This window comes from Plecotus auritus, assembly GCF_963455305.1.
Source record: "Plecotus auritus genome assembly, chromosome: 7".
In the NCBI taxonomy this organism is placed as follows: Eukaryota; Metazoa; Chordata; class Mammalia; order Chiroptera; family Vespertilionidae; genus Plecotus; species Plecotus auritus.
The window spans coordinates 9,407,532-9,433,532 of NC_137774.1; the positions used below are offsets into that span (position 1 = coordinate 9,407,532).

General features: G+C 38.9%; 1 protein-coding gene across 1 annotated transcript; it reads left to right on the top strand.

The window, feature by feature from the left end:
- On the top strand, positions 1-25,228 carry IKZF3 (IKAROS family zinc finger 3). Its single transcript, XM_080679511.1, has 5 exons — positions 1-255; positions 1,090-1,257; positions 3,293-3,409; positions 12,969-13,085; positions 23,255-25,228. The coding sequence occupies exons 1-5, from the start codon at positions 60-62 to the stop codon at positions 23,956-23,958; spliced, it is 1,302 nt and encodes a 433-aa protein (XP_080535637.1). The 5' UTR covers positions 1-59; the 3' UTR covers positions 23,959-25,228.
- Positions 25,229-26,001: the final 773 nt, after the last annotated feature.

Here is a 26,001-nt window from a genome sequence, read left to right on the forward strand (position 1 = left end):
CAACAAAAGTGAAAGATGAATATAGTGAAAGGGATGAGAACGTTTTGAAGCCAGAGCCCATGGGAAATGCAGAAGAGCCTGAAATTCCTTACAGCTATTCCAGAGAGTATAATGAATATGAAAACATTAAGTTGGAGAGACATGTTGTCTCATATGATAGTAGCAGGCCGACCAGTGGCAAGATGAACTGTGATGTGTGTGGATTATCCTGCATTAGCTTCAATGTCTTAATGGTTCATAAGCGGAGCCATACTGGTAAATAGTCTCCTTTATCCATTCTTCTGAAAACTGTCCTAATGCAACCACGTGAGAAATGAATGTGGGACAACTTTTGATTACTTTCATTGATTTTTGCTATAATTCTGATGTATGTCTCCCTCTCTGCATTTCCATTTACCCAGTAATTTTTATTTCTGCTTCACAATGCATTTGGCAAACATTGCAAATGCTATTAATAACAGAATGAGTGTAGAGAGCATTTTCTTCAGTTAATAAGTAGGAATTGAATTGTGTGGTATACTTCTTAAGCATTTTTCTTATATTTTTGCATAACTTTTATGGAAAGCAGATCTCATATATTGGGTTCAAATTTGGTAGATGAAAGGATATAGTTTTTATTACCAGTTTTAAAAAATTTATCTTCAGACAATAGTCTATAGAAATGTATACAAATATAACAGACCCATTGAGCCCAATAGATTCTATCTGTTATGAATACTTTTAAAAGAAGTATTTCTCTCCCTTAGTAGCTAATCTGTGGCTCTTTTTTCAAATTGAGATTATATTTTAAAGGAATGCTAAGTAATGTAAAAATTTACATCTGGAAAGCTCTTCTAGAGCTACTCGTATTTTTGTTTTTTTGTTCTGAGTCAAGACAAGGTGATAACTAAAATAGCCTTGCAAGGTGAGTGCTTTTTCTCTTCTGGAGGAAGTTTTCATAAGGAAGTCTTATGTTCGCCTGGAAATACAGCTCCGAGCTGACCCCAATAAAAACAGACTGTCTAAAAAGTGAGCTTTTGCCATAAGCATCTAATCATAGGCTTCACCATTTGCCAATGATCAGAAATCTCCTTTTTGTCCTTTTTAAAGGTGAACGCCCATTCCAGTGTAATCAGTGTGGGGCATCTTTTACTCAGAAAGGTAACCTCCTCCGCCACATTAAACTGCACACAGGGGAAAAACCTTTTAAGTGTCACCTCTGCAACTACGCATGCCAGAGAAGAGATGCACTCACAGGTCATCTTAGAACACATTCTGGTAAGTGAGAGCAAGGAGCATTCCATATCTAGTAAATGTTTCTCAGTGCCCATTGCAGAAACTAGAAAGAGTTAAGTATGGAGATTTTCATCTGTCATTACTGTTGAAGGGTTACTACAGCAGAGACCTTTAGGGCTAATTACACTTCCATTAAGGCATTAATTGCTCTCCGTCTGGCTCAATGGGGATGATCATCTCCTTACCATCCTTGCTCCCCTAGAGAACAACACAGACAGGAAGAGCCTGCCCTATAAAAATGCCTTTTTAACTTTTTTTTTTTTTTTTTTTTTGCCAAAAAATTAGAGCCATCAGTATTTTCTTATGGTGAACTTTATTAAAATATTATTTTCCTTGAAAACACACACACACACTTTTCATTCAAAGTCTGGACAAGCCAGTGTTGTATAGTTTGTAAATTATGTAAAACTGTAAACTGGGTATAAATCATTAGTAGGTAGTTACTTTTGGCTACTCTGGGCTAAACTTGAAGTTTTTTGGCCAGTCTTGGCTAAATTTCTTTTTAATTGAAATATAATTGACATTACATATCATTGTATTAGTTTTAAGTGTACATGGGCTAAATTTCTTAAACTCAGCTTTCTTCTTGATCAGCCTAATTATTTTTAATCTCTAAAAGAGGAGCAGCAATAAGAATTCATTAAAAACAATGTTCTGTCTTGTTTTTCCCTTCTTATTTTAACCAAGCAAGATGATAAATTTGTTTTCAACATTTAGAATTTCCCTCCTAGAAAAATAAAACTGACTTTATTTTTCAAATTTGGAACTTCATGTTCTTGATGTTATCTGACAACATTTTAATTGAAGAAGAAAAAAAAAGGTTTGTTTTTATGTCAATCCACACACTGCTTTGACTAAAACTCAGCCCCAAATCCTCAAATGATCACAACTCAGAGACCAAGGAATAATCAAATCAGCCCCAACAAAATCCACCGTGGGACATCATAAGTAGCAAAAGAAGGGTTTTGTTTACAGCTTAGTGTTCAAAGAAATGAATTAAGGCTGAGTTTGGTTCAAAAAATTAGAATAGTTCTCTTCTGTTGCTTTTTTCAACTAAGATCTAACAGTAGTAGTCATTTTTAAGACAGATTTTAGAAGACACCAATTTATGCAGAAACTTAACATTTTTAGCCCTAGCAAACCGACATTTATTTTAATTTGGGATTTCATAAGGATCTTTTAGTGCTTTAAGTCCCAAAGGCTCTGTTTTAAACAGAGCAAGAGGATTAGAAAATAAAAATCTCAGTTTCTAAAACTCTGACAAATTTATAGGGTACATTTTATCAACAAATCAGAAAGGCCAGCCCTGCACACAGAGTTGAAGTTATTTTATACATATTGCATTTGGAAGAGTTGGGATGATAAACGGCCAGAATTGTATGGATGAACTTTTGAGGAAACCTTTATTTCATCTTAGAAATTAAGATGAAGTCATTTTTGCAATTCATCCTTACTTCTGTTATTCAAAATTATCCTTAGTTCATTTTTCAGTTTTTATCAATTTAGCAGACTTTATATCCACTTGGCAAGGATGAGCTAAATTTATCCAAATATGTCAACACTCTAAGGCCATCAATTTCTAGCTGAATGGCTAACTCCCACAACACAGAGTATTTTTTACTTACAACCAGATGGACATCACAAAATAAGTGATCCCTTCCTATTTCTCTCTTAAACCACACTAACCTCCTTGAAGAATAAAAAGGCCCCATATTATTCTCTGAAGAAGCAAGATTGGATCTGGAGCCAAACCACTATGTTCAATGATAATCATTAAATCCAAATTCTTTTATTTGTGAAAGGAGACTGTCCTTTCAAAGAATACATCATAATTCATCATAGACTATAACCAGACTTCAGTTTATTAAATTTGAAAGTAATGCAGTTGCAGAAGTATCCAAATTCTCTGGCTGCCCTCAGAAGTCTCATTCCTAGTGAGCAGTTTTCATAGAACTCCGATACACCATTTGTTCTGTAACCCTGAGGGTCACTGAGGGCCCCCTGTGCTCTCTTATAGTTGAGAAACCCTATAAATGTGAGTTTTGCGGAAGGAGTTACAAGCAGAGAAGTTCCCTCGAGGAGCACAAGGAGCGCTGCCGTACATTTCTTCAGAGCAGTGACCTTGGTGAAACTGGTGAGTTCATGCAACACTCATTCTACACAGCATTTACTGTTCTGGGTGGTGGGATACAATAGTAAATAAAAAGACCAAAAAAAAATCCTTCACTTATGGAGCTTATATTTTCATGGGGAAAGACAGAACATAAACAAAGTAAATAAGTAATGTATACAGTATATTAGGAGGTGGTAAGTAGTATCAAGAAAAATGATGGGTGGGAGGAAGACAAAGAGGGTAAAGAGGATCAAATATATGGTGATGGAAGGAGACTAGGCTTAGGGTGGTGAGTACACAATAGAGTATACAGATGTTACATTATAAAGTTGTACACCTGAAATTTATAGAATGTTTTTAACAGATTTAATAAGAAATAAAAGGAAAAAATGGGGACTGAGGGAAGTCAGTGAAGGCTTCAACCAGGAGACATTTAACAAACTTAAAGAGATGTGGATAGAGTCCTGCCCTGCTGATAACTAGGAAATAGCAAGTGCAAAGGCCCTGGGGCTTGAGTTTGAAGAAGTATAAATAGTCCTGTGTAGTTGGACTAATAGGACAGAATGCCAGAGAGGAAATGGGAAAGCAGATCTTATCAGACCTTGTAGGCCATTGTAAAAACTTCAACTTTTACTCTAAGTTAAATAGAAAATCTTTAGAGGGTTTTGAACAGAGGTGACATGATTGGGCTTCTCCTTTGAAAATAATCACTCTCCTTGCTATTGAGAATAGATTATATTTGGGGCAAGATTGGAATTTGGAGAGTCTGGTTAGGAGGCCATTGCAATCATTCGAGAAAGAGAAAATTGTGTCTTGGTTGTGGTAGAAGTGAGAAGTGTTCTAATTTTATATATATTTAAAGGTAGCACCAACAGGATTTCCTAACAGATTGATGTGGGATGTGATGAAGAATGCAGTTGCTATGAACTGAAATAGCAAAGACTGAGGGTAGAACAGCCTAAAGGGTGGCTAAGACAGAGTTGACTAAAACTGCAAGGATTTTGCCCTAACTGGTTTGGCTCAGTGGATAGAGTGTCAGCCTGCAGACACAAGGGTCCCAGGTTCGATTCTGGTCAAGGGCATGTACCTTGGTTGCGGGCACATCCCCAGTGGGGGTTGTGCAGGAGGCAGCTGATTGATGTTTCTCTCTCATTGATGTTTCTAACTCGCTATCCCTCTCCCTTCCTCTCTGTAAAAATCAATAAAATATATTTTAAAAATAATAATAATAAAACTGCAAGGATTTTCTTTGCACAAGGCTCCAACATCAAATACTTCTCTAGTTATATTTTATTCAGTGTTTTGAATCATATGCCCCATGGTGATTGGTTGGAACACTAAATTCTTTCCATGTATAAATTGTGGTTTTATTTTATTTTCATTCTTCAGTCGAAACAGCCTGAAACTTTTTCGTGTTACATCTCTGCAGCTGTCCTTTGTCCTATCCCACTGACCATCATCCTGGTTCTGTAACTTGGGTTGTCTGGCACTTTTATTTGGTCACTTGAAGTACTTGCTTAGGTACAAATCCTCATGAGATTTGGTGTTTGACAGTAGTAGTTGCAGTTGAATAGTTTAAACATACTAAAGCAGAAAGATTACAAAAAGATGATAGAAATAATGTGAAACTCAGGGAAAATGGAGTGGAAATCATGAGTTTAACTGTACCCGTTTTGAGTGAGAGGAAACTTTTGTTATAGATAAAGCCTATTTTATGGTGTTAGGAGCTGGCCAACTGAATTCTGTTGGTTTACACTGCTTCTGCTTTTTATCCTGATGGCATCTTTGGCTTTATCAAGGAGTTGGATTTCCTCTTTATTTCTAAAGAGAAATATTTACGCTCTTTAAAAGAAACCCATCCAAAACGTGGGTTTTGACATCTTAAGCAACATTCTTAAGGTTAGTCAGGCAATACCTAGGCATCTTCACTTGTAGTTCTATATTTCATACTATAGACAAAGCTCTTACTGTGAGAAATCCCCAAATTATGAAAATCTATCATATTCCAAATAGAGCATAGTATTTAAAGCTAGAAAAATTAAAGAGAGCATCTAATCCTACGTCTTCATTTTAGAGGTAAGGAAATAGACATTTATCAAAAGTTCAGTGACTGATTTAAAAATCACTAGAACTGTCATTGTTTTAATGATTAGCTGTATATATACGTTTTAGTTTATGGAAGAGCCCTAGCTGAGCAGCTCAGTTGGTTAGAGTGTCATTTGATAAGCCAAGGTTTCAGGTTCAATCCATGGTCAGGGCACATACAAGAAACAACCTATGACTGCATAAATAAGTGGAACAACAAATGAATATTTCTTTCTCCCCCTCTCTCTCTCACTCTAAAAACAATAAATAAAACATTTTTAAGCTTACAGAAGAGATAATTAACATACCATAAAGTTCATATTTTAAGTGCACAATTTAGTAGTTTTTAATATATTCACAAAATTATACAACCATCACCACTAATTCCATAACATTTTCATCATCCTCAAAAGAAACTCTGTCTCAGCCCTGGCTGGTTTAGCTCATTGGATAGAGCGTTGGCCTGTGGACTAAAGGGTCCCGGGTTCGATTCTGGTCAAAAGCACATGTCTGGGTTGCGGGCTTGATCCCAATGTGGGGTGTACAGGAGACAGCCAATCAATGATCCTCTCTCATCATTGATGTTTCTATCTCTCTCCCTCTCCCTTCCTCGCTGAAATCAATAAAAACATATTTTAAAAAAAGAAAACCCTGTCCCTACTAGCAATCACTCCCCTTCTCTCCTCTCTCCAGCCCCTGGAAACCACTAATCTGCCTTATATGGACTTGTTTATTCTGAACATTTCACATAAATGCAATCATACAATATTTGACCTTTGATGTCTGGCTTCTTTCCCTGAGCATGTTTTCAGGGTTCATCCATGTTTAGCATGTGTCAGCATTTCATTCCTTTTTATGGCTGAATGGCTGAACTAGAGGCCCAGTGCACAAAAATTTGTGCACTTTGGGGGGTCCCTCAGCTTGGCCTGTGCCCTCTCGCAGCCCGGGAGCCCTCAGGGGATATCCACCTGCTGGCTTAGGCCCGTTCTCCGCGGGGAGTGGGCCTAAGCCGTTAGTCAGGCATCCTTAGCACTGCCACGGAGGCAGGAGAGGCTCCCACCACCACCGCTGTGCTGGCCAGCCATGAGCCAGCTTCTGGCTGAGCGGTGTTCGCCCTGTGGAAGTGCACTGACTACCAGGGGGCAGCTCCTATGTTTAGCGGCTGCCTCCTGGTGGTCAGTGCACGTCATAGCGACCAGTCATTCCGCTGTTAGGGTCAATTTGCATATTACCCTTTTATTATATAGGAATATTATATAGGATAGTATTCCATTCTATGGATTTACCATGTTTTATTTATCCATTCATCAGTTAATGAATGTTTAGTTTTTTCCTACTTTTTTTACTTTTGGAAAATATGGCTATATTTTTAGAAGGTTATATATATCTGATTAGCAAAAGAAATATAGTAACACACATACATATGTATATATGTGTGTCTTGATTCTCTGGAATAGGGGAAAAATCAGTACCCTACCCTCTATGAACAGTAAGCTCAAAATTATTGATTTTGAAATTAGGTTACCACCTTACTTCCCATCCATAATCTTTTTTAGGAATTTCAAATTAGGAATTATCAAGAGAAGTATTTTAGTTATCTTCAGTGGTAGAAGGTGATTCAGGAAATGCTGAAATACAGAGGTTAATTTGCAATTCATAGGGTGGTTTGATGGATGCGTGCAGCATACTTTAAGTCTCAGCAAAAAAATAAAATAAAGGGTTAACTAAGTCAGCAAGTTTTGATTTAAATAAAACAAATAGGTTGTAATGGTGGTTTCAGGTTACAGAGTGTATAAAGCCACAGTTTAATAAAGTATAATAAATACTTCATGTCAGTCAATATATTATTCTCTCTTCTGTTTCAAATAGTTCCCATGATTTTTCCTGAAGTCCAAAATGTAAAGAATATTTAATCTAACACAAGCCAATACTTTAATGATTGCCACTGCTTTCTATATGGTTTCCTTCTTAAAATTTGGGAATCCCAGTCTAGACATAGTGTTCCATTCTGAGCCTGATGATTAGAGTATCACCAATGGTATACCTTACCCCTTCATTCCTTGCTTTTAAAGGATGATGCTCCATAGCTACTGTGGATGCAGCACTTATTCATCAAGTGCTTGTTGTAAATTGAAGTGCCTAGTGTGAGAGTCAAGCCTTGGCACCAGCCTGCCCCCATCAGGAAGTAGACCCCTATGGAAGCAGAGCAGATAAAAAGGCTTTGGGCTGGAGTCTAGTCTGCAAAAGAAAGCCGCGTTGAGCAACAGGACTTCTGACCTTACTAATCATTTTTCTCTTATTCAGGTAGCATTTGTTGTATTCTCTATGTGTCAGGCTCTGTGTCAGAGCTGTTTATAAAGATAATCCAACAAGGGAATGGGCACTTGACTTATTGACATAATACAGAGGTCTAATAGAGATATGTGTGATATTGTTACTTCAGTCCACATTTCTTCACCAGATGTCACAAGTGACATGATCAAGATACTCCAATTCTGCTGTCTTAATGCAGTATATATGAAAAGAAGAATGAACAGGGAAGCCCACAGATTTCATCTTCTCATTAGTTTGATCCTTATTCCAGATAGGGACTGACAGTTTATATAGAGATTCATTTAGCCTCATTTCACACAAATTATGCATACTCAGACCAGGACATATTTTTGTATGACAAGTTGTAGCAATTAGAAGATTTTTTAAAGTAATTGGATAATTATATTTATTTTAGAATCTAAGAGTCAAAACCTTTTATCTTCATTTTCATTGTTTCAATTGTGCTAATAGAAGCATGAGCGTTTCTGAATAAACTTATCAAGTAACAGACCAAAGGAAAAGTTTAAAACGTTTTAAAAGTCTATTTTCCCAACTGATTATTTTGCTTAAAAATTGATACTATCGCCTGGCTGGCGTGGCTCAGTGTTGAGCATCTACCTATGAACCAGGAGATCATGGTTCAATTCTGGTCAGGACACATGCCCGGGTTGCGGGCCGGATCCCCAGTGGGGAGCATGCAGGAGGCAGCCAAAGATTCTCTCTCATCATTGATGTATCTCTCTCTGTGTCCTTTCATCTCTGAATCGATAAAAATATTTTTTTAAAAATTGATACTATTGCCGAAACCGGTTTGGCTCAGTGGTAGAGCGTCGGCCTGCAGACTGAGGGGTCCCAGGTTCATTTCCGGTCAAGGGCATGTACCTTGGTTGCCGGCATGCAGTGGGGGGTGTGCAGGAGGCAGCTGATCGATGTTTCTCTCTCATCGATGTTTCTGACTCTCTATCCCTCTCCCTTCCTCTCTGTAAAAAAATCAATAAAATATATTTTAAAAAAAATTGATACTATCTTAACAGATAATATTCATTCTACTTGCTAAAAACGGCAGTAATTTTATGTAACATTTTTGTTAGAACCTGCGTTTGTCTTTGATAGCAATCTCTTGTTAGACAATTCTGATTGCACAATAACACCCCTTTGTTCCACTCTCCATTAGCTACTGACACCATAGAAGAGGCAGGAAGCATGCCTCTTACTTGAGCTCTATTTAACACTTCAAGATCTAATGAAGGATTTTGAACAAAAACAAAAGTACAACAAATTACATTCTTAAATCTGCAATCACTTTCAGAGAGAAATGGCATCATGGGAACAGTTAACAAAAACCAGACAAACTATTTCAGACTTGCACAGAAATAAAAGTAGTAATCTATTCTGTAATTAAGACTTCATATTCATTTCATTATTTATTTTTTTCAGCATGTCTTTAAAATCATTTTTCTAATGAAAATTTGTGTACTTACTATATACTAGACAAGTGACATGAAGGGGAATTGATCCAGAATTACAGTCCTACTCCTATGGTCTTTCATGAACCAAGTGTGCAAGTAGTTCCTTGCCACAATCCCATATCCCCACACCCACCCCTTGCAACATTAAACTGCCAAACACCACCCAGGAACGGATTTCCTATTTCATCATTTAAGCCCATTATCTTGTTCCCTTACTATCTTGCCAAACTGGTTTCCCTCCACTTACATTTCTGAGACATGATGCAGCAAGATAACAAGTCTAGACTGTTTGTATAAATAGACAGTTGGGTCCTAAAATTGAAGCAGAGGACCAAAAGCCAATAGTCTCCTTTTTCTTCCTTCGTTGTGTATTATCTAAACTCTTGTAATCCATAAAAGATTGTCTAAGTCCAAAGAATTTCTTTGTGTTTTAAAGGGCACTCGTTTAGTGGTATTGCACAGCAGCTGGCCAAGAATTGCAAGGCAAAGACTAGCAGTTTGGGAAAGAAAATGAGAGTGCAGCATATTCAATTGAAAGTTTAGCCTTTGCCTAACTTGCCAATTAGAAAATAGTTAACTCAATAAAGATTAACTTGATCTTTAGAGTGTATTCACACATGCAATGAGAGTTGGACTCATGGAGTTGATATTTTGAGTGCGGGTGTGGGTGGATGAAGCCCTCTCTGGTTTAGTTTCAGAGGATTTCTTTCAATCTAACCAGAATTATGGAAATGGGAAAGTCTCCACCTATGCCTCAAATTATCTGTCTATCCATAACCTCTAGAATTTCGTGTTTTAAATGTGAGTCATTGGTCACTGATTTACAGGGTACGATTTATCTAGAAATAACAGTCAAGACAAGCTTGGTAAGTAACCAGGGATTAAAAGGTGATGTTATCTTTGAGGGTTGCCATTTAGTGACATGCCCTAATTACATTATTTAGGTCAATGTATCCCCGCTTTGGCATCCTCCCAAATATAGAGGATATTGAGTATGTGTCCTCAGACAACTGCTGTGATAATTGATAGTGACTTTGGTAAAATGTAGACAGTGGCTACTGAGAGATAAGAGGGAAAACTAGACTGGCAGCAGAATGCTTGGGGAAAGTCCTGGGACTAAACGGCCATACCTCTGGGTAATGATAGGGCCATTAGAGTAGTGACTGAAGAGACTAATAAGAATAGTGGTAAAATGGGGATAAAGTTAAAAATTCCCAAAGTACTGTTCTTCATTCTAATTTCACTTTAAATCTTTTTTATAATAAATACAGGGTGTGGGGGGAGGCTCACCTGGATTTAATCCTCTCAAAGGTGCTCAAACCAGAATGAACGTTCCCAGTCAAAGCACAAACTTTGCCTCTCTGGTGCTTCTGAGAAAAAGCCTCCTTCTAACAGCTCAGGAACTTATTTGAAATCCCAGGCCTCTGTCTTTCATCTCTCTGCTCTGGGGATCTGGGTACTACCACATCTGGTGGTGGTTTGTGTGAAAGGAAATAATATATATATAATAGTTTCCTGTTTGGTCATTTAAACTTATTCCTGTGCTGGACAGAATTTGATACACTTCACTCAATAGCAGTGTCCTGTCACTAAAGTGCCAGTTGTTTACAATGGCTGTCCAAGTTGCAGTACTTCATCACTAGCCCCAAAGCTGCAAGCCTCTTACTCTGACCTTACTGTTTTCATTACACAAATAGTATTGTTAATAGCTTAAACTGGAGGGTGGGATTTATTTCTTTAGAACATAGAATTATTTTTTTATAAGAAACTCACAAAGTATAGTAAGTATGACCATTATTATCATCTTCTTAATCATTTCTGGAGCCAGATTTCATTTTATTTCTGATTTTTTAAAATCCTGAGTTTATAACTTACTGTGTAATGATTGGTGTAGTGGTTTTTAAAAAAAATAAAAAACATGCCAATAAAAAAATGAAAAAATATTTAATACTTTGACTTCTCTTTTTCTAATTTGGGTTTCGTTCCTTTGTCCTGATCATACTTGATAGTCTTGCCCTGGAAGTCTTTGTCTCATTTACTGCATAGGTGGCCAGTGTTCTCTCTGGGCATGTCCATTGGTGGCACTGAGAGATCATAGAATTGGTGACATTATTTCCGTATATTAAAAACTCTTCACACAACAAACTCTTCAACTTCAGAACAAGCACTGACAATTCCTAAGTCTATGTATATAATTGGGGGGTGGGGGGAGGAATGGATCTTTTCTGCAATCATCACTTGCTTTTTGCTCTCATCATGTAACTAAAACCAATTCCTTTTTCCTTAAAGACATTAGAAATGTATGGATCCTTCATTTTAATTAGGACCTCCTGAAATGCTTATAATGAAACAGAGAGAAATGTTTGCAGTATCACAATATATTTGCTTAGGGCAGGAGTGAGCAAACTGTGACCCTCAGACCAAATGTAGCCAGCAGCCTGATTGTGTACAGAGGTTTTTACATTTTTAAAGGGTGGTGGGTTGAGTTTAAAAAACCACAGAGACTATGGAACATAGACAATATGTGTCCCATTAAAGTTTAAAATATTTACTATCTGGCCCTTTACAAAAAAAGTTTGCTGGTCTCTAGCTTGGGTTAGCATCATGTGTTAAAGTTTAAAGACCTGTATTTAGAGCAGCTTGTATCTCTGAACTTTAAGCATGAACTCTTATAGGGGACTGCTTGCTGTATAAGGGTAAATTATACTTATTTATTCCCACTAACTGTTTAGTTGATTAGATATTCTTCAAGTGGTTCTCAATTCTGGCTGCATTTTAAAATAATTTGGAGACCTTTACAAATCTGTTGCCTAGGCCCTTACACCAGAGATCCTGATTTAATTGATCTGAAAGTGGGGCCTGGGCATAGGTGTGTCTTACATGCTCTTAACCAGTGGCACATCTGGGAACGACAGGCCTACACCACTGGAAGGTCTGTTTGTGGGTTAACAATTAGATCACTTTCTTAGGCAATTTTTGTTCACATTTTTCATTAGAAATGTAATAAAGATGCATTATACAAATTGCTCTTTAATTTCAAGACAGAAGTGTTGCTCAGGGAAATTTTAACTGAGACCATTTTTTAATGTGAAGAGCATATGAAATAGATAATGCAGAGCCCAGAGAAATAGAATTTTAAAAGATAGGAACTGAAAGAAGCATGCTGGGGGGAAAAAAAGAAAGAAAGAAAAAAACCCACTCAGAATTTCAATACACAAATCACTGAGTAGATTTCTTGCTGTCTGGGTAAGAGTATCTATTTTCAAAAGTGCTATTAACATAAACAGAGCAGTAAATCTGGGGCACCATACTTTTTTTTTCCAAAGTTGTTAAGAAGAATTATATCAGTCTGCAGGTGTCACACGCAGTTACTCAGAATCAGAAAGAAGGTTGATCGGAGGTTAGAAGATCTCTCTATCTTTTTGCAACCAACCACGTCCATTCTGTTTATTTAATACTTCCTCTTGCTAATGAAGGTACTGTTTGGGGATGGGTTGGGCTTTTCCATCTCAGCATAAGGACTGCAAGATTTGAATGTGCCCTGTTGCTGTCTTCCCTGACCACAGCAGGTCCCTCAGGCAAGAATCTGAGCAGTAATAACCGGTAACAAAAGATTATGTACCAGATATCTGACATTTTTTCTTCCAGTTTATTTGTTCTTCTTCCCCATTTACCATTTTTCCCCCTCTTCTTTTTACATTTTCCCAAACCAGCAAGTGCGGAGGCAAGACACATCAAAGCAGAGATGGGAAGTGAAAGAGCTCTGGTTCTGGACAGATTAGCAAGCAATGTGGCAAAACGAAAAAGCTCAATGCCTCAGAAATTCATTGGTAAGAATACAACCCTTTTTCCTGCTGTTGTTAGCAGATAGTTTGAATGAGATAACATAGGATGCTTATTACACTGGCCCTTACTAACTTAATTTCAGTTAAAATAAGGTTATTGGTTTTCCATTGTTCACATTTATTCTTTGTGATTCATTTTGAGAACTAGAGCAAATAGAATAAAATATTTTAACTAAAGAATCTTCACGACTGAAGATGGGAGTATTTGGTATCCAATTTCCTAAATGGAGTGGGTGTTTAAAATGCTGTTCCTTCCTCTTTATTCTGAATGACATATGTTGCATGAGTTTGTGCAAGTAAGATGTTCAAGATAACATTTTTGTAATCTTTTGTAATTATATTTTACAAGTTGGTTCCGTTATCATGTTCAAACTTTTTTCATGCTCTAAAGTGTATTACCATATTTTCTTGAATTTGATTCATAATTGGCTTTAAGAGAAAGTGTTTGGGAAAACATAGATTTAAATAATAAGATTTAATTTAGTCATTTATCTTACTGGAGTTAATTTTCATGCCATTGGTTTTTACATTGTCAAAAAATACAACTTAAGGAGATGACAAAGAAATAATTAATGTCAATTGAAGTATTAGGACTGCTGAAGGGCAGAGATATTTTGCTGAACTCTCCCAGATGCTTACATAAACATGACCTTGATGTTTAAAATAGATTTGTATTTGTGAAGTAGGCAGCTGAATTAAATGTATCAGTTTTGCTATAAATTGTAAGTGCTATTGAACAAAAATAGTTATCACATGAAAATAGACCTCCCTCAACACCAGTGATATTTTAGAAATCTGTCAGTCTATTTTTCCAAAGCTGCTTTGCTGTTGATTTCTTATTCTAGTCCTTTTGTGTTTATTCTTTTCAATAGCTTTTACAGATATTAAGTGCCTATCTGGTTTTTAAATCTTGTTAATTTATTCTGGTCTAGATAATTTCTTACAGGCTGACATTTTATGTGAATTATAAAGGTATAATGAAAGAACCCATATATTTCAAAATTACCTAACTTGATATTTATGCTTATTTATTTTGATTAGCTGCAAAGTATTTGTACCTTTTTAGTCACTTTAAGAATAAATTTTGTCAGACTATAGTTGTTGCATTTTAGCTCAGAGAGACCCCCTTCCTCCTTACCATCTTTCCTCTCCTTGGTGAAAGATGTCAGGGGGTATGTAGTGACTTCCATATGGCACAGTGGACCAACTGTGATGCCAAGATATTATTTTAAGACGTTGCTCATATCTCTTTTGAGCTTTCCTTATATGAAGAAGTTCTGACTGGAGTACAAAAGAAAGCTTTGATTGTTATTCTATGCCATGAGCGTAATTTAATTCGGGGAAAGTTTTGACTCTAGCTGATGTGGGGAGGTTCATGGGTGGGGGGGGAAATGGGCAAGAAAAAAATGTAAAGTGCCTTAATTTAAATTCAGTTATGATCAATACATTTTGGTCTAAGAGAACTGAAATATGAGAGAAGGTACCTAGTTCTTATAGTTACCTCACACCTATTGTTGAGCTACAGCCCTACCTAATATAATAAAAGTTGCTTTGGTATTTTCATGGATTTAAAAACACATGTTTCACCCTGGTCAGTTTTGCTCAGTGGATAGAGCGTCAGCCCTCGGACTGAAGAATCACAGGTTCAATTCCAATCAAGGGCATGTACCTCGGTTGTAGTTTCATTCCCTGCCCCTGGTTGGGGTGTGTGTGGGAGACAACCAATCGATGTGTCTCTCTCACATCAATGTTTCTCTCTCCCCCTCATTTCCACTCTCTCTTGAAATCAATGGAAAAATATCTTTGGGTGAGGAGTAACACAAACAAACCAACAGAAACCCACATGTTTCATATGTCCAGGTCCATGCCATTTCACTTGTTGCATCAGGGATTGATGTTCCATTTGTTTGTTACCATTGTGACCACAGGATTTTCATGCCTCCATTTCCAGACTCATGAGAGATGCTGATCTTGTAGGTTGATTTCTTTCATCTTCTGAACCCATCACATTCTCTCTTTGTGGAATCAGGAAACCCAGTAGAGTTAGCTCTTGATTTGCACTGAGGTGTAATAACTGCAGAGCTTCAAGGCCCCCAAATAATTGGGGGAAGTTTTTTTTTTGGTAAATTGTGGTATAGTGCAGTAGGAAGAACCCTGGATTAGAAGCCAAAAGACCCAGGTTTTGATTCTAGCTCAGTCATTTCTTAACTGTGAGTTTAGACAAATCACGTAGCCTTTCTGGGCCTCTGTTTACTCATCTGTGAAATGAGGAGACCGAATAGGTGATGAAGTGATCAGAAAGGTCCCTCCCAGCTCTATCATTCTACAAGTCTGTGAGATGAGTTAGAAAAGGTAGCAATTATGAATACCCTTTGTGTTTATCAAGCCCTTATGAATGACTTTAGATAACTCTTTTCTCAAGGTTGTACAGGTATGGTGTTTATGTTAGGAACCATATCATATATTTTAGGGGTATTTTTAATAAAATGAAACTGATATTCTATAAAACAGCCGTGTTAGCTCAACAGTCATATATTTGACTTAGGAATCACTGCTTATTCATTCACTTTTTTGTTCATTCATTCATCATGAGATGGTTATAAAGCTCTTGCCCCACACGTGATATTCCTGTTCCTAAACATTATTCTAATCTTCTAGCATTAGCTTATATCTTGAACCTTTTAGAGATATTTTATAAGCTTTTTAGTCATTTAACTGAATCAATCTTTTTGATAGAAAATATCAAGGGGGGCAGGAAAATGAACATTATGACAATGTGATATGAAGTGATGTAAAATATATGGGGCTAATGTTTCCTCCTCCCCTCTTCTCTCCTCTCTTCTCTTCTCTCTCCTATATTTCCTCTCCGTTTTCTGAAAAGATCAGCTGCCAGGGAAATGGCAGTGGGTAAAGTGTGAAGGAAGAATGAGTCACTCCCTTTAATCCTTGCTGACAGTTGCACAGCACTCAGACATACCTTGGCTTCCCTGCCCTCTTGAACTATGAGGGTAAGGGTGAAATTATATAACCAGGTCAGCCTGATACTTTCCCAGCAGGCTAGAGATAATTACCAGTAGGTAACATTTCTCATCCATTAGAATTGAACTGAGGAAGAGGGACCTATTGGATTAAGTTTAAATGCATCTAGAAACACAAAAAAACATGACTCTATTGAAGAGTAAGAGTGCAATTACATTGCCCAAATAGGAGAAAAATAAAATCATTTTTCCCTAATTCTCCAATAAATTTTGTATCACTTTCTCTAAAATGGGAAATAAATTGACACGCATTCATTAGAAATCAGCATCTTCCATCATCAAAATAATTATTCTTAGTTCTTTTCAAAGGACAAGAAGACTTTACTTTTAGTGCCCAACCCTTTTAGGGTTGTCCTTTCTCTGCATCTTTTTCTCCTATTATAAACTTGTTGGACTACACTTCTGACTAGGCCATCTTCAAATACTTGGCTCAAAATCCAAGGCCAGATTTCTTTCCTGGGGGGAGGAGGAAAATGATGACATTTCTGCATATTGCTTTTTCTGATTTTCATTCTTTTTCCAAAAACAGATGTGGTATTCAGACCATAGCATCTTCTTATTTTATTTTATGCATTACTTTATTAAAGGAAGTTTTCATGTCTAAATGAACATGAAAAAGATCTCACTCACCTGCGGTAAACATATGAGTGAGGTTTTGACACTTCAACAAACACCATCAATTCTCCCTGTGAAGTAACTAAAGAGAAATTGTCCGCTTTGGTTAACAGAGTGACAGGAGCAGTTTTAATGCCTGTTTCTAAAAGCACAAAGTAACTTCTCCCACCCTTTCCCAAAAGGCTGGAATCCATGCTCCTATATGTATTAAAAAGTCATAGCATTTTAGATCTTGAAGGGATATTAGGAACCACCCAGTGCAGTTCTTTTACCAAGGAGGGAAAGGAGGTCAGAGAGCTAAAGAGACAGGGCTAGTAGGTGACAGAGCAGGGCCAGACCTGGAGCTGAAAAGCACTGCAGTCTACGGGGCACCCAGAGCAGTGTGTGTCAGGTGTGGGACACGGGGCTGTGGACAGGGTGAGTTCAGACACTGAAGCTCGTGGAAGAAAAGCTCTGAAAAAGGGCAGTCATTCTCCTTCAAGAGTGTGTTTTCATTTCTTATTACTAAATTAAATTTGTTGGGGCGACGTTGGTTAATACATTATATGCGTTCCAAGTTTATAGTTCTGTGATACATCATTTCTATTTCATTGTGTGCTCACCACCCAAAGTCTGCTCTCCTTCCATCACCATATATGTGGCCCTTTTACCCTCTTCATCCTCACCCCAAGGTGTGTTTTCTTGAGAAAAGAAGTTATCTCCCGCTGGTGACTCCATCAGGACAGACAACATCCAAGTAGCACTTCACAGAGGACAAGGCTTCTGCAGCATCAAAAAAAAAATAAATTGTGGTCTACAGCTCAGTTTTCCTCACTGCCACCCCCACAGCTCTCTCTGTTCTCTCTCCTTCCTGCTGCTTATTCTGTGGCTCCCCTCTGCTTTCCTCCTCCTAAGAAGTGTTAGTCACTTTAGTCTTATTTAGATTGAGATTAGAGCCCTAATCATCATCAGATATTCCATTTACCCTACTTACCTGCCCTTTTTTTCTTTTTTTTGGATATATGCTTGGAGTAAGTGATAATACACATGGAAAATTCTGTGAAGGTCGCAGCAATACATTCAAGTGACTTGAAGAAACTTAAAAACAAAGCAAATCTGAATATTTCACATTACCCATCATGATGATGGTAATATTGGAATTGTGTTATTTTTATAATGTTCAAATCATTTCCCCCTCCTCAAAAAAAAAACTTTCAATGGCTCCCCATTGGAATAAAATCCAAACAGTGCAGGCAGTCTGAGTCTTCCACACTTGGTCTCCAATTTACCTTTTCTAATATTATTACTTCGGTCAACTACTCCCTTCATTCAGCCACGATGTACTCACAGTTCTATACTTTTCTACTTCCATCTAATGTTCTTCCCATGCTCTGTCCGAAGTGCCCACCCTCACATCTGCCCTTAAAGGTACACATGGTCTACATTCCTCTACTCTCCTGAGCTCTCAGCTCTCTCCCTCTGCACTCAAGGCACGGTTAACAGTCTGCTTTTTGTTATATATATGTCTGTCTCCACCACCATCACTATCACCACCTCCCATTACAAGAAAAATTTAAAGAAAAGAATAGATTGATATTTATGCCATGTTATGTGTGGCATGTTTGAGAAGTGGTCTGTATTTTTCTCTCTTCACTCTCTTGGTACTCTATCCTTGGTTTCACCACATAGTATTAAGAATATTGATTTGTAAGAAACTGTATAAATGTTGCATCTCCTATAGATTGCAATTATGTGTGTATTCCTCAAAGCTCCTAAAATGGTGTGATGATGATGATGATGATGATGATAGATCTATCATTTATTGAGTTCTTACATATGCCAGACACTCCATTGAACACCTTGCAGACGTCACAATTCTGCATCATAGATATCTTGAATGCATGGTGCTGGTCCTTAGGGAACAAAGTACAGTTGCTTTTCCCTGAAGTCACTGCCAGTGCTGGGATTGTGCCACCTTGGGCAAGGTAGCGACCAGGAAACAGCAATTAACGCTGAAACACATACTGGGGTTGCATCCTGGTTCTCTATTGACCAACTGAGCAACTTTGACAAGTTAACCTGTTTGCACTTTAGGTTCTTCATCTAAGAGATGATAATTCATCTTAGGTAAAATGAGGCAATATGCAAAGTACCTAGGACAGCACTGGGTATATAGTAGAGGCTCAATAAATAGTAGCTATTCTTATTAGTGATACATATAAGGCACAGTATTGGGTACTGTGAATTATAAAGACCAGAAGTAAACAGATTAGGGTGGTGGGTCATGTCCCTTGACCCCAAAGGCAGAGGATGGAATACACATGCTCAGTGAAGGTCCCTTTTAGCTTTAGACTGTGATTCTGTTCTTTGAAGTTGGCACTTAGAAGCCAACAACCATATGCCCTGGCCACATTGCAGCAATTCAGGACAGGTGGTTGCTTAGTAGTGTTACCAAAGCCTAAACATTAGGGATCAACACCTTTAAAAAGAATTACAGGCCCGCCCTGGCTGGTTTGGCTCATGGATGGAGTGTCGGACTGCGGACCGAGAGGTCCCAGGTTCATTTCCTGTCAAGGGCATGTACCTTGGTTGTGAGCACATCCCCAATAGGAGGTGTGCAGGAGGCAGCTGATTGGTGTTTCTAACTCTTTATCCCTCTCCCTTCCTCTCTGTAAAAAATCAATAAAATATATTTTTAAAAAGATTAAAAAAAAAAAAAAAAGAATTACAGGCCCTAGCTGGTTTGGCTCAGTGGATAGAGCATCGGCCTGTAGACTGAAGAGTCCTGGATTCAATTCTGTTCAAGGGCAGGCTCAATTCCCATTAGAGGGTGTGCAGGAGGCAGCCGATCAATGATTCTCATTATTGATGTTTCCATCTCTCTCTCTTCCCTTCCTCTCTGAAATCAATAAAAATATATAAAAAAAAAAAAAAAAAAAAAAAAAGAATCACAGGTAGGGAATGGCCCAACCAAGCAGCCTTGGTTTCTAAACTTATGACTTGCTGTTGCCATTTGTATTTTCATTGGAAGCAAAACCTCTAATTCAGCCTGAAGCTGCTATCATTAGTCATTCAAAGGTGTGATATGATTTTGACTAGAAGCTAGACTAGAGGCTCCGTACAGGTTTGGGAGCAGTTACACTGTTGTGGTTTGACTAACCTTTTTTATGAGTGTGTTACTAAAGAAACGTGAGCTGTTGGCTTTTCAGTTACTGTAGCTTACCCCTTCTGAGTTTCATACACATTGAGTCATCGAGTCTACAGGTGACTGATAATCATCTGCACGACTCAAGTTACCGTAACCCAGAGATGAGGGGATCTGATGACTGCATGGTGCGTGCACGTGAAGATCTGAGGCTCTCCCATCCTCTTCACAATGAACAATGGTCTGCGTTAACCGCAGAGCTCAGTCACCTATTTCCACTCATCCAGGGGTTCATTTTCCTCTTAATGTTTTGCCTCTTACAACTTTAGCACTCAGCTGTTCTCTGACATGTGCTGCAGGTGGTATGTATAGGTTGTGAAATTGTAGGCCTAATGAAGTAAAGCCAACTCTTGGGAGAAAGGATAAAAGCAGAGTTTGTGTTGTACCTGCCCCACCCTAGAAACTTTATGGAGCCTCTCTGTTGGGAGGGAAGATAAAAAGATTCTCAGGGACCCCTGGTAGGGGGAGTTGAGTGAGCTAGCCACACTGGAAAATCACCAATAACCTTGAAAAAGCCAAGAAACCAAAGTTCACCAGTTCTGTGTCACTCTCTGGGGAATGAACAATTGTGACCTTAGCTGGCTTTCCTGTTATTAGTCTCATTCTTCCAAACAGCCTTGATCAAAGATACATCTGATCTGGAAGCTGAAAATAAGAAAGCAAATGTCTGCTTTTCTGTTGCTTTTTGTTGAGTTGCCAAGGCAAGATGTTTTTCTTTGCATATTTTTTCTCTCAGGTGTTTGTCTAGAATCTATCAGGTTGGCCTTAAGGTAGTGGGGATGCAGGACAAATCCATTTGATTACATTAAATCTTTTAGCTGGTCTTTCTGGGTCCAGTTCTCTATGCTCTGGTTCATCTTACACATTGCTATTACATTAATATCCTGAAAACAACATTTCGACCACAAGCCTGCCTTGCTCAAGGGCTTGACGTGGTTTGCTGTTTATTCAAATCCAAACCTTATGGTTGACCATTCAGAATGCCCAACATGTGGTCCCACCATGTGTTATCTTTCTTCAGTATCTCCCAAAATGGGGGATACAGAGCGCCAGGAGGCCCACAGGCCTTTTAAAAACCTTGACCCACATGGCAAGAAATTTATTTTCTTTTCAGTTCTCTTTCAATCTCCCTGATTATTTCAAGGAGAAAGATTGAAACTTATTTTGATGCTAGTTGTTGAACACTCTTGGTGATCTCTGTTTTGAACAAAGGGTGGATCTCTGTCTCAAGTACTCACAGTAGAGTCTGATCAAAATGGAATCGATTACTCTGTTTCATTGTCTTTATTTTTCATAGTTACCTTCTTTTTGTGGCAAGTGATTCTGGTTTTCCATATATGTTAGTGACATAGTTTTCTTAAAAAACAGATTTATTTTAACAAAGGAAAGAAATGAAACTGTTTCAAACAAAACAAAATACCCTGATGTTTACCAAGTGTTTTCTATGTGCCAGGTACTGTTCTAAGTGCTTACCATGGAGTCTGTGAGGTAGATATGGTTATTATCCCCATTTTACAAGAGGGCTTGGAGCCAAAGAGGTTAAGTAACTTGCCCAAGGTCATGCAACTAGTAACTGATGAGCCAGCATCAAATCCAGTCCATGTGACTCTAGCGTTCATGCTGTCAACCACCACACCACCCTGGTGTGTGAATATTGCAGAATGTGAAGGAATAAGTGAAGCTTGAGAAACACTTTATTGTATACGTCTGATATTAGCTGTACCCAGACTTCCAGTTTTCCCTGCTGTAGGCCCACTTTTCTACCTTCATTCATGCTTCTCCCTCAATTAGGATGTCCCGTCTACCTCTCTGAGAAAATCAAAATCCTACCATTTCAAAACTCGTCTCAAAATTTAGGTTTTCCAAGAATGATTTCCCTTCCCCAAGTATTCCTGAAAGGTTTGCATTCACTTAACACTTAAGTAAATGATTTGTACCAAACCACCTTGCCTTATAATTCTTTTTACAGAAGACACATTACTCTCCTGCTTAAATGCTTCAAACATGGCATTTAGAATAAAATCAAAGGCCTCCATAGGGCGCATCCCTTTCACCACTTTTAACATTTATTTTTCTCCAGTTCCATATATACAGATCTTATTTCTCTCCTAATAGGTTGGAAAGACCTCAAGAAAAGGAACTTGTTCTTCCAATCCTTTTGTTTTCTTATATTGGTTTTTCATTGTTGAACCCTTTACTGTCTGGTGGTGACAAATTTTGGAACCACAGCATGCTTAGAAAATGTTATAGAAGAGAGGATATGGTTCTGCAAATCTCCAGAACCCAATTTCTACAGAAGGAAAAAGCATCACATTTTAGGCCCACTTCCAGCTCTTGACACATCTTTCCCGCTTTCTCTCCCTTCGACCAGCCACTCACCACTGAGCACGTCTGCCATCACTGTAGGCCCCGCTCCTGCCTTTCCTGTGGCCAGAGAGCCTTGGTTTTCTAACACACAACACCCACGCGCCCTAAAGGTGGCTAAACTCTGTTTTCAAAATCTCTCAGCAGTTTGACATGAGAAGTAGGAAAGGGTGACCACAGATAGTTTTTTCAGTTAAGTGTGAGATAGGCCCTAATGATCACATATGTATCAGTGATACCTTTTTTTAAGCAAAAGAATCACACATTTTATGAAAGGGACAAAGATCATGATCTTTCATCAAGAAAGCTTTTCTAAAACTTTCTACATTTGAAGCTCTTTTGCTTAAATCTCAGTCTGTCTGGTGACTGATGTGTTTGGGGAGTGGCAAGTACAGGGAGTGGGGAGTTTCTGGGCTATTATTTCTACCCCTGTAGCTATTTTAAAAGCTGCAGGCCAGTCATAGATCATCCCCTCTTTTGGCAATACGTCCATCCCCCTGGCTCCCTTAGTGTTACCAGAAGAAAATAACAAGCAGAATAAAAGTTGGGGAATTGACCGTGTCTTAGTAGTTCATGCGCAGAAGTGCAGAAGCCCCCATGCCCCTGCACAAGGAGCCCCCACTAAACCTTGTCCTCGTGTTCTCTCGCTTCATTTCCTCCAGAGTTTCCCTCTGACAAGAGCAGTGGAAACAACTCACATTGTAGTTTCAACATAATGACACCTCTGACTCCCCCTTTTGCCTGCTAACCTAATTTATGTTGACTGCCCTAACGTGTGCTGTCAACCACTGTCCCCTGAGACTTCAGCACCGTGTGGAACCATTCTGCATGGGCTGGGTGTACCTGCAGGCAACATGTCCTTTCTCTCTTTTCAAGGACTCTGGAAAATCATTTTATAATTGCTCTGCCTTTGTGTTTTTCCTTTTGTAATTCGTTATTTTTACTTGTTCTAGGTGAGAAGCGCCACTGCTTTGATGTCAACTATAATCCCAGCTATATGTACGAGAAAGAGAGTGAGATAATACAAACCCGGATGATGGACCAAGCCATCAATAATGCCATCAGCTATCTCGGTGCTGAGGCACTGCGCCCCTTAGTCCAGACGCCACCTGCTCCCACCTCGGAGATGGTTCCAGTTATCAGCAGCATGTATCCCATAGCCCTCACCCGTGCCGAGATGCCGAATGGTGCCGTCCAGGACCTGGAAAAGAAGCACATCCACCTGCCAGAGAAGAGCCTGCCTTCTGAAAGAGGCCTCTCCCCCAACAATAGTGGCCATGACTCCACAGACACTGACAGCAACCATGAAGAACGCCAGAATCACATCTACCAGCCAAATCACCTGGTGCCTCCTCGGGCCCGCAATGGGATACCACTTCTGAAAGAGATTCCCCGCTCTTATGAACTCCTCAAGCCCCCACCCATCTGCCCACGAGACTCCATCAAAGTGATCAACAAAGAAGGGGAGATGATGGATGTGTATCGGTGTGACCACTGTCGAGTCCTCTTTCTGGATTATGTGATGTTCACCATTCACATGGGTTGCCACGGCTTTCGTGATCCTTTTGAGTGTAACATGTGTGGGTATCGAAGCCATGACCGGTATGAGTTTTCATCTCATATAGCCCGAGGAGAACACAGAGCCATGCTGAAGTGAGCATCTGGCCCCACAGATGATTGCGCCTGAGCATTCCGCACTGTTTTTAAAACCGACTCCCCTCCTCACCAAATCTCCCTCAAGACAGACTCAGTTCCAGGCTTTTTCTACCACTTTTAGTGTCAGAGGGTCATGCTCACATGGGCAAAGAGAAACGCTGTCTCCATTCAGAAGTTGTTTGCAGATAATGCCCATGTTACTACTATTGTGAAACCTTTGTTTGCCCATCAGGGACTTGAATTTTATGATATTTAAAAACCAGAGAAGGATTTGATCACTTTCTTTTGCATCAATAGGACAGGCATACCTTGGAGTTTGTTGCCAGTTGAAAGAGTCCCCCCCGTAGTGCTGCATGAAACACTCTTTCTGAGATATGTCAGCCAGAAGTGCCAAAAGGTCATGAGCCCAGGTCCACACAGAAGAAGAGCTGGCCAACTGACCTTATGGGAAGTCTTGTCCTTCTGCATTTAACAAAAGGCGGAGACTTAGGATCTAATCTCCCCATCCCAATTAGAGTCTAATAGGAAGGAAAAGACTATCCATAAAATAACTGTCTGTTATCAATAACTGAAGACTCAGTCTTGGAACATCAGATCCTTATCACATAAGCAAAAGAAAACCAAAAAAAAACAAAACACGAAGTCATCTGATAATACATCTGCTTCTACTCTTTACCCTCCGTCTCCAATTAAAAGCTGCTTTGGGTTAAAGAAGTCATCTACAGGAGAAATTCTACACAGAAAAACTGATGGTTTTCAATATAGACTGTCATGGAAACTCAAGGAAGTTGTCCACTGTGGGCTATGGCATCCATTTCCTGTGATCAAGATGGGCAGAGCTGGGCCTTGGCCAGTATTGCTCAGTGGTTAGAGGGTCAGCCCACACACCAAAGGATCAAATGGTCTTGGGTTCAATTCCTGGTCAAAGACACATACCTGGGTTGCAGGTTCGACTCCCAGCTCCAATAGGGGCGCGTGTGGAAGGCAGCCAATTAATGTGTCTCACATTGATGTCTCTCTCTCTCTCTCTCTCTCTCTCTCTCTCTCTCTCTCCTGTCCCCTCCCTCATTTCTACTCTCTCTAAAAATCAATGGAAAAAATATCCTCGGGTGAGGATTAAAAAAAAAAAAAAGATGGATAGAGCTGGGTTCTGAGGAGGAAGATGGGTTAGCAGCACCAGGGGAGAAAAAGCAATACCACCACCTACCTGAAGTTCTTTGTCTCCTTCATGGAGTTAGTGTGCAGACCCAAAGCACACTTTCCAACAATTTAAAAACAAAACAAAAAACAAAAAACAAATCCAAAAAGTGTAACTTCATCTCCCTCTCCCCACAGGAGAGGACTCAGGGATAGACAGCAGGAGTGTTGTTTAGGTCAGAGCTGAGCTTCATGGTGGGGTGAGGCGGGGGCCCCTCCACTGGCAGGCTCTTCGTCAGATAGGTTGTTTTCTCGTTTTAAATGGAGCCACTGTATTCCACAGAAATTCCTGAATGTCTGATCTTAGTTTTGCAGATGGTTCTGGTCATCTTTACTCTTAAGCATGCTATCAAGGAAAAGCTCTGTTATAATGGTAAAATTAACACTGGAATAGGGGTCACAGAATCTGTTTGCTAATTTCACATTTGCCCCTAATTAGCTGTAGGACTTTAGGTAAATCACTTAAACTCTTAAAACTAAGTTGCCTCAACTGTTGAATAAGAGTTGGATTTAGACATTCTCTAAGATCTCTTCCAACTTTAAATGTATGTGATTATGCCCTAACCACTTATTTTTCAAAGCTTTTAATGTACGGGTATTAATACCCATGAATGTTTGTAAAAGTAAGCATTTATGCATCATTAAGTATTAAGCAGAAGAATCTGTATATGAATATCTGTTCCACATATCTCTGATGTGAAAATGGTAGTGTTGTTAAGTTTTTCCTTTAACCACTGAGTTGTGAACGTGAAGAGGATGGTGGAGAGGAACAAAAAACAGGAAGGCATTTTGATCTCCCCCAAAGTGTGCACACAAACCGGCACCTGCAGCTGCCTGCCAAACCCTT

Coding starts and splice junctions, on each gene's coding strand:
- IKZF3 (XM_080679511.1), top strand. CDS start 60: ATGGGAAATGCAGAAGAGCCTGAAATTCCTTACAGCTATTCCAGAGAG. Junction 256..1,089: donor TCATAAGCGGAGCCATACTG/GTAAATAGTCTC, acceptor TCCTTTTTAAAG/GTGAACGCCCATTCCAGTGT. Junction 13,086..23,254: donor AATGCCTCAGAAATTCATTG/GTAAGAATACAA, acceptor TACTTGTTCTAG/GTGAGAAGCGCCACTGCTTT.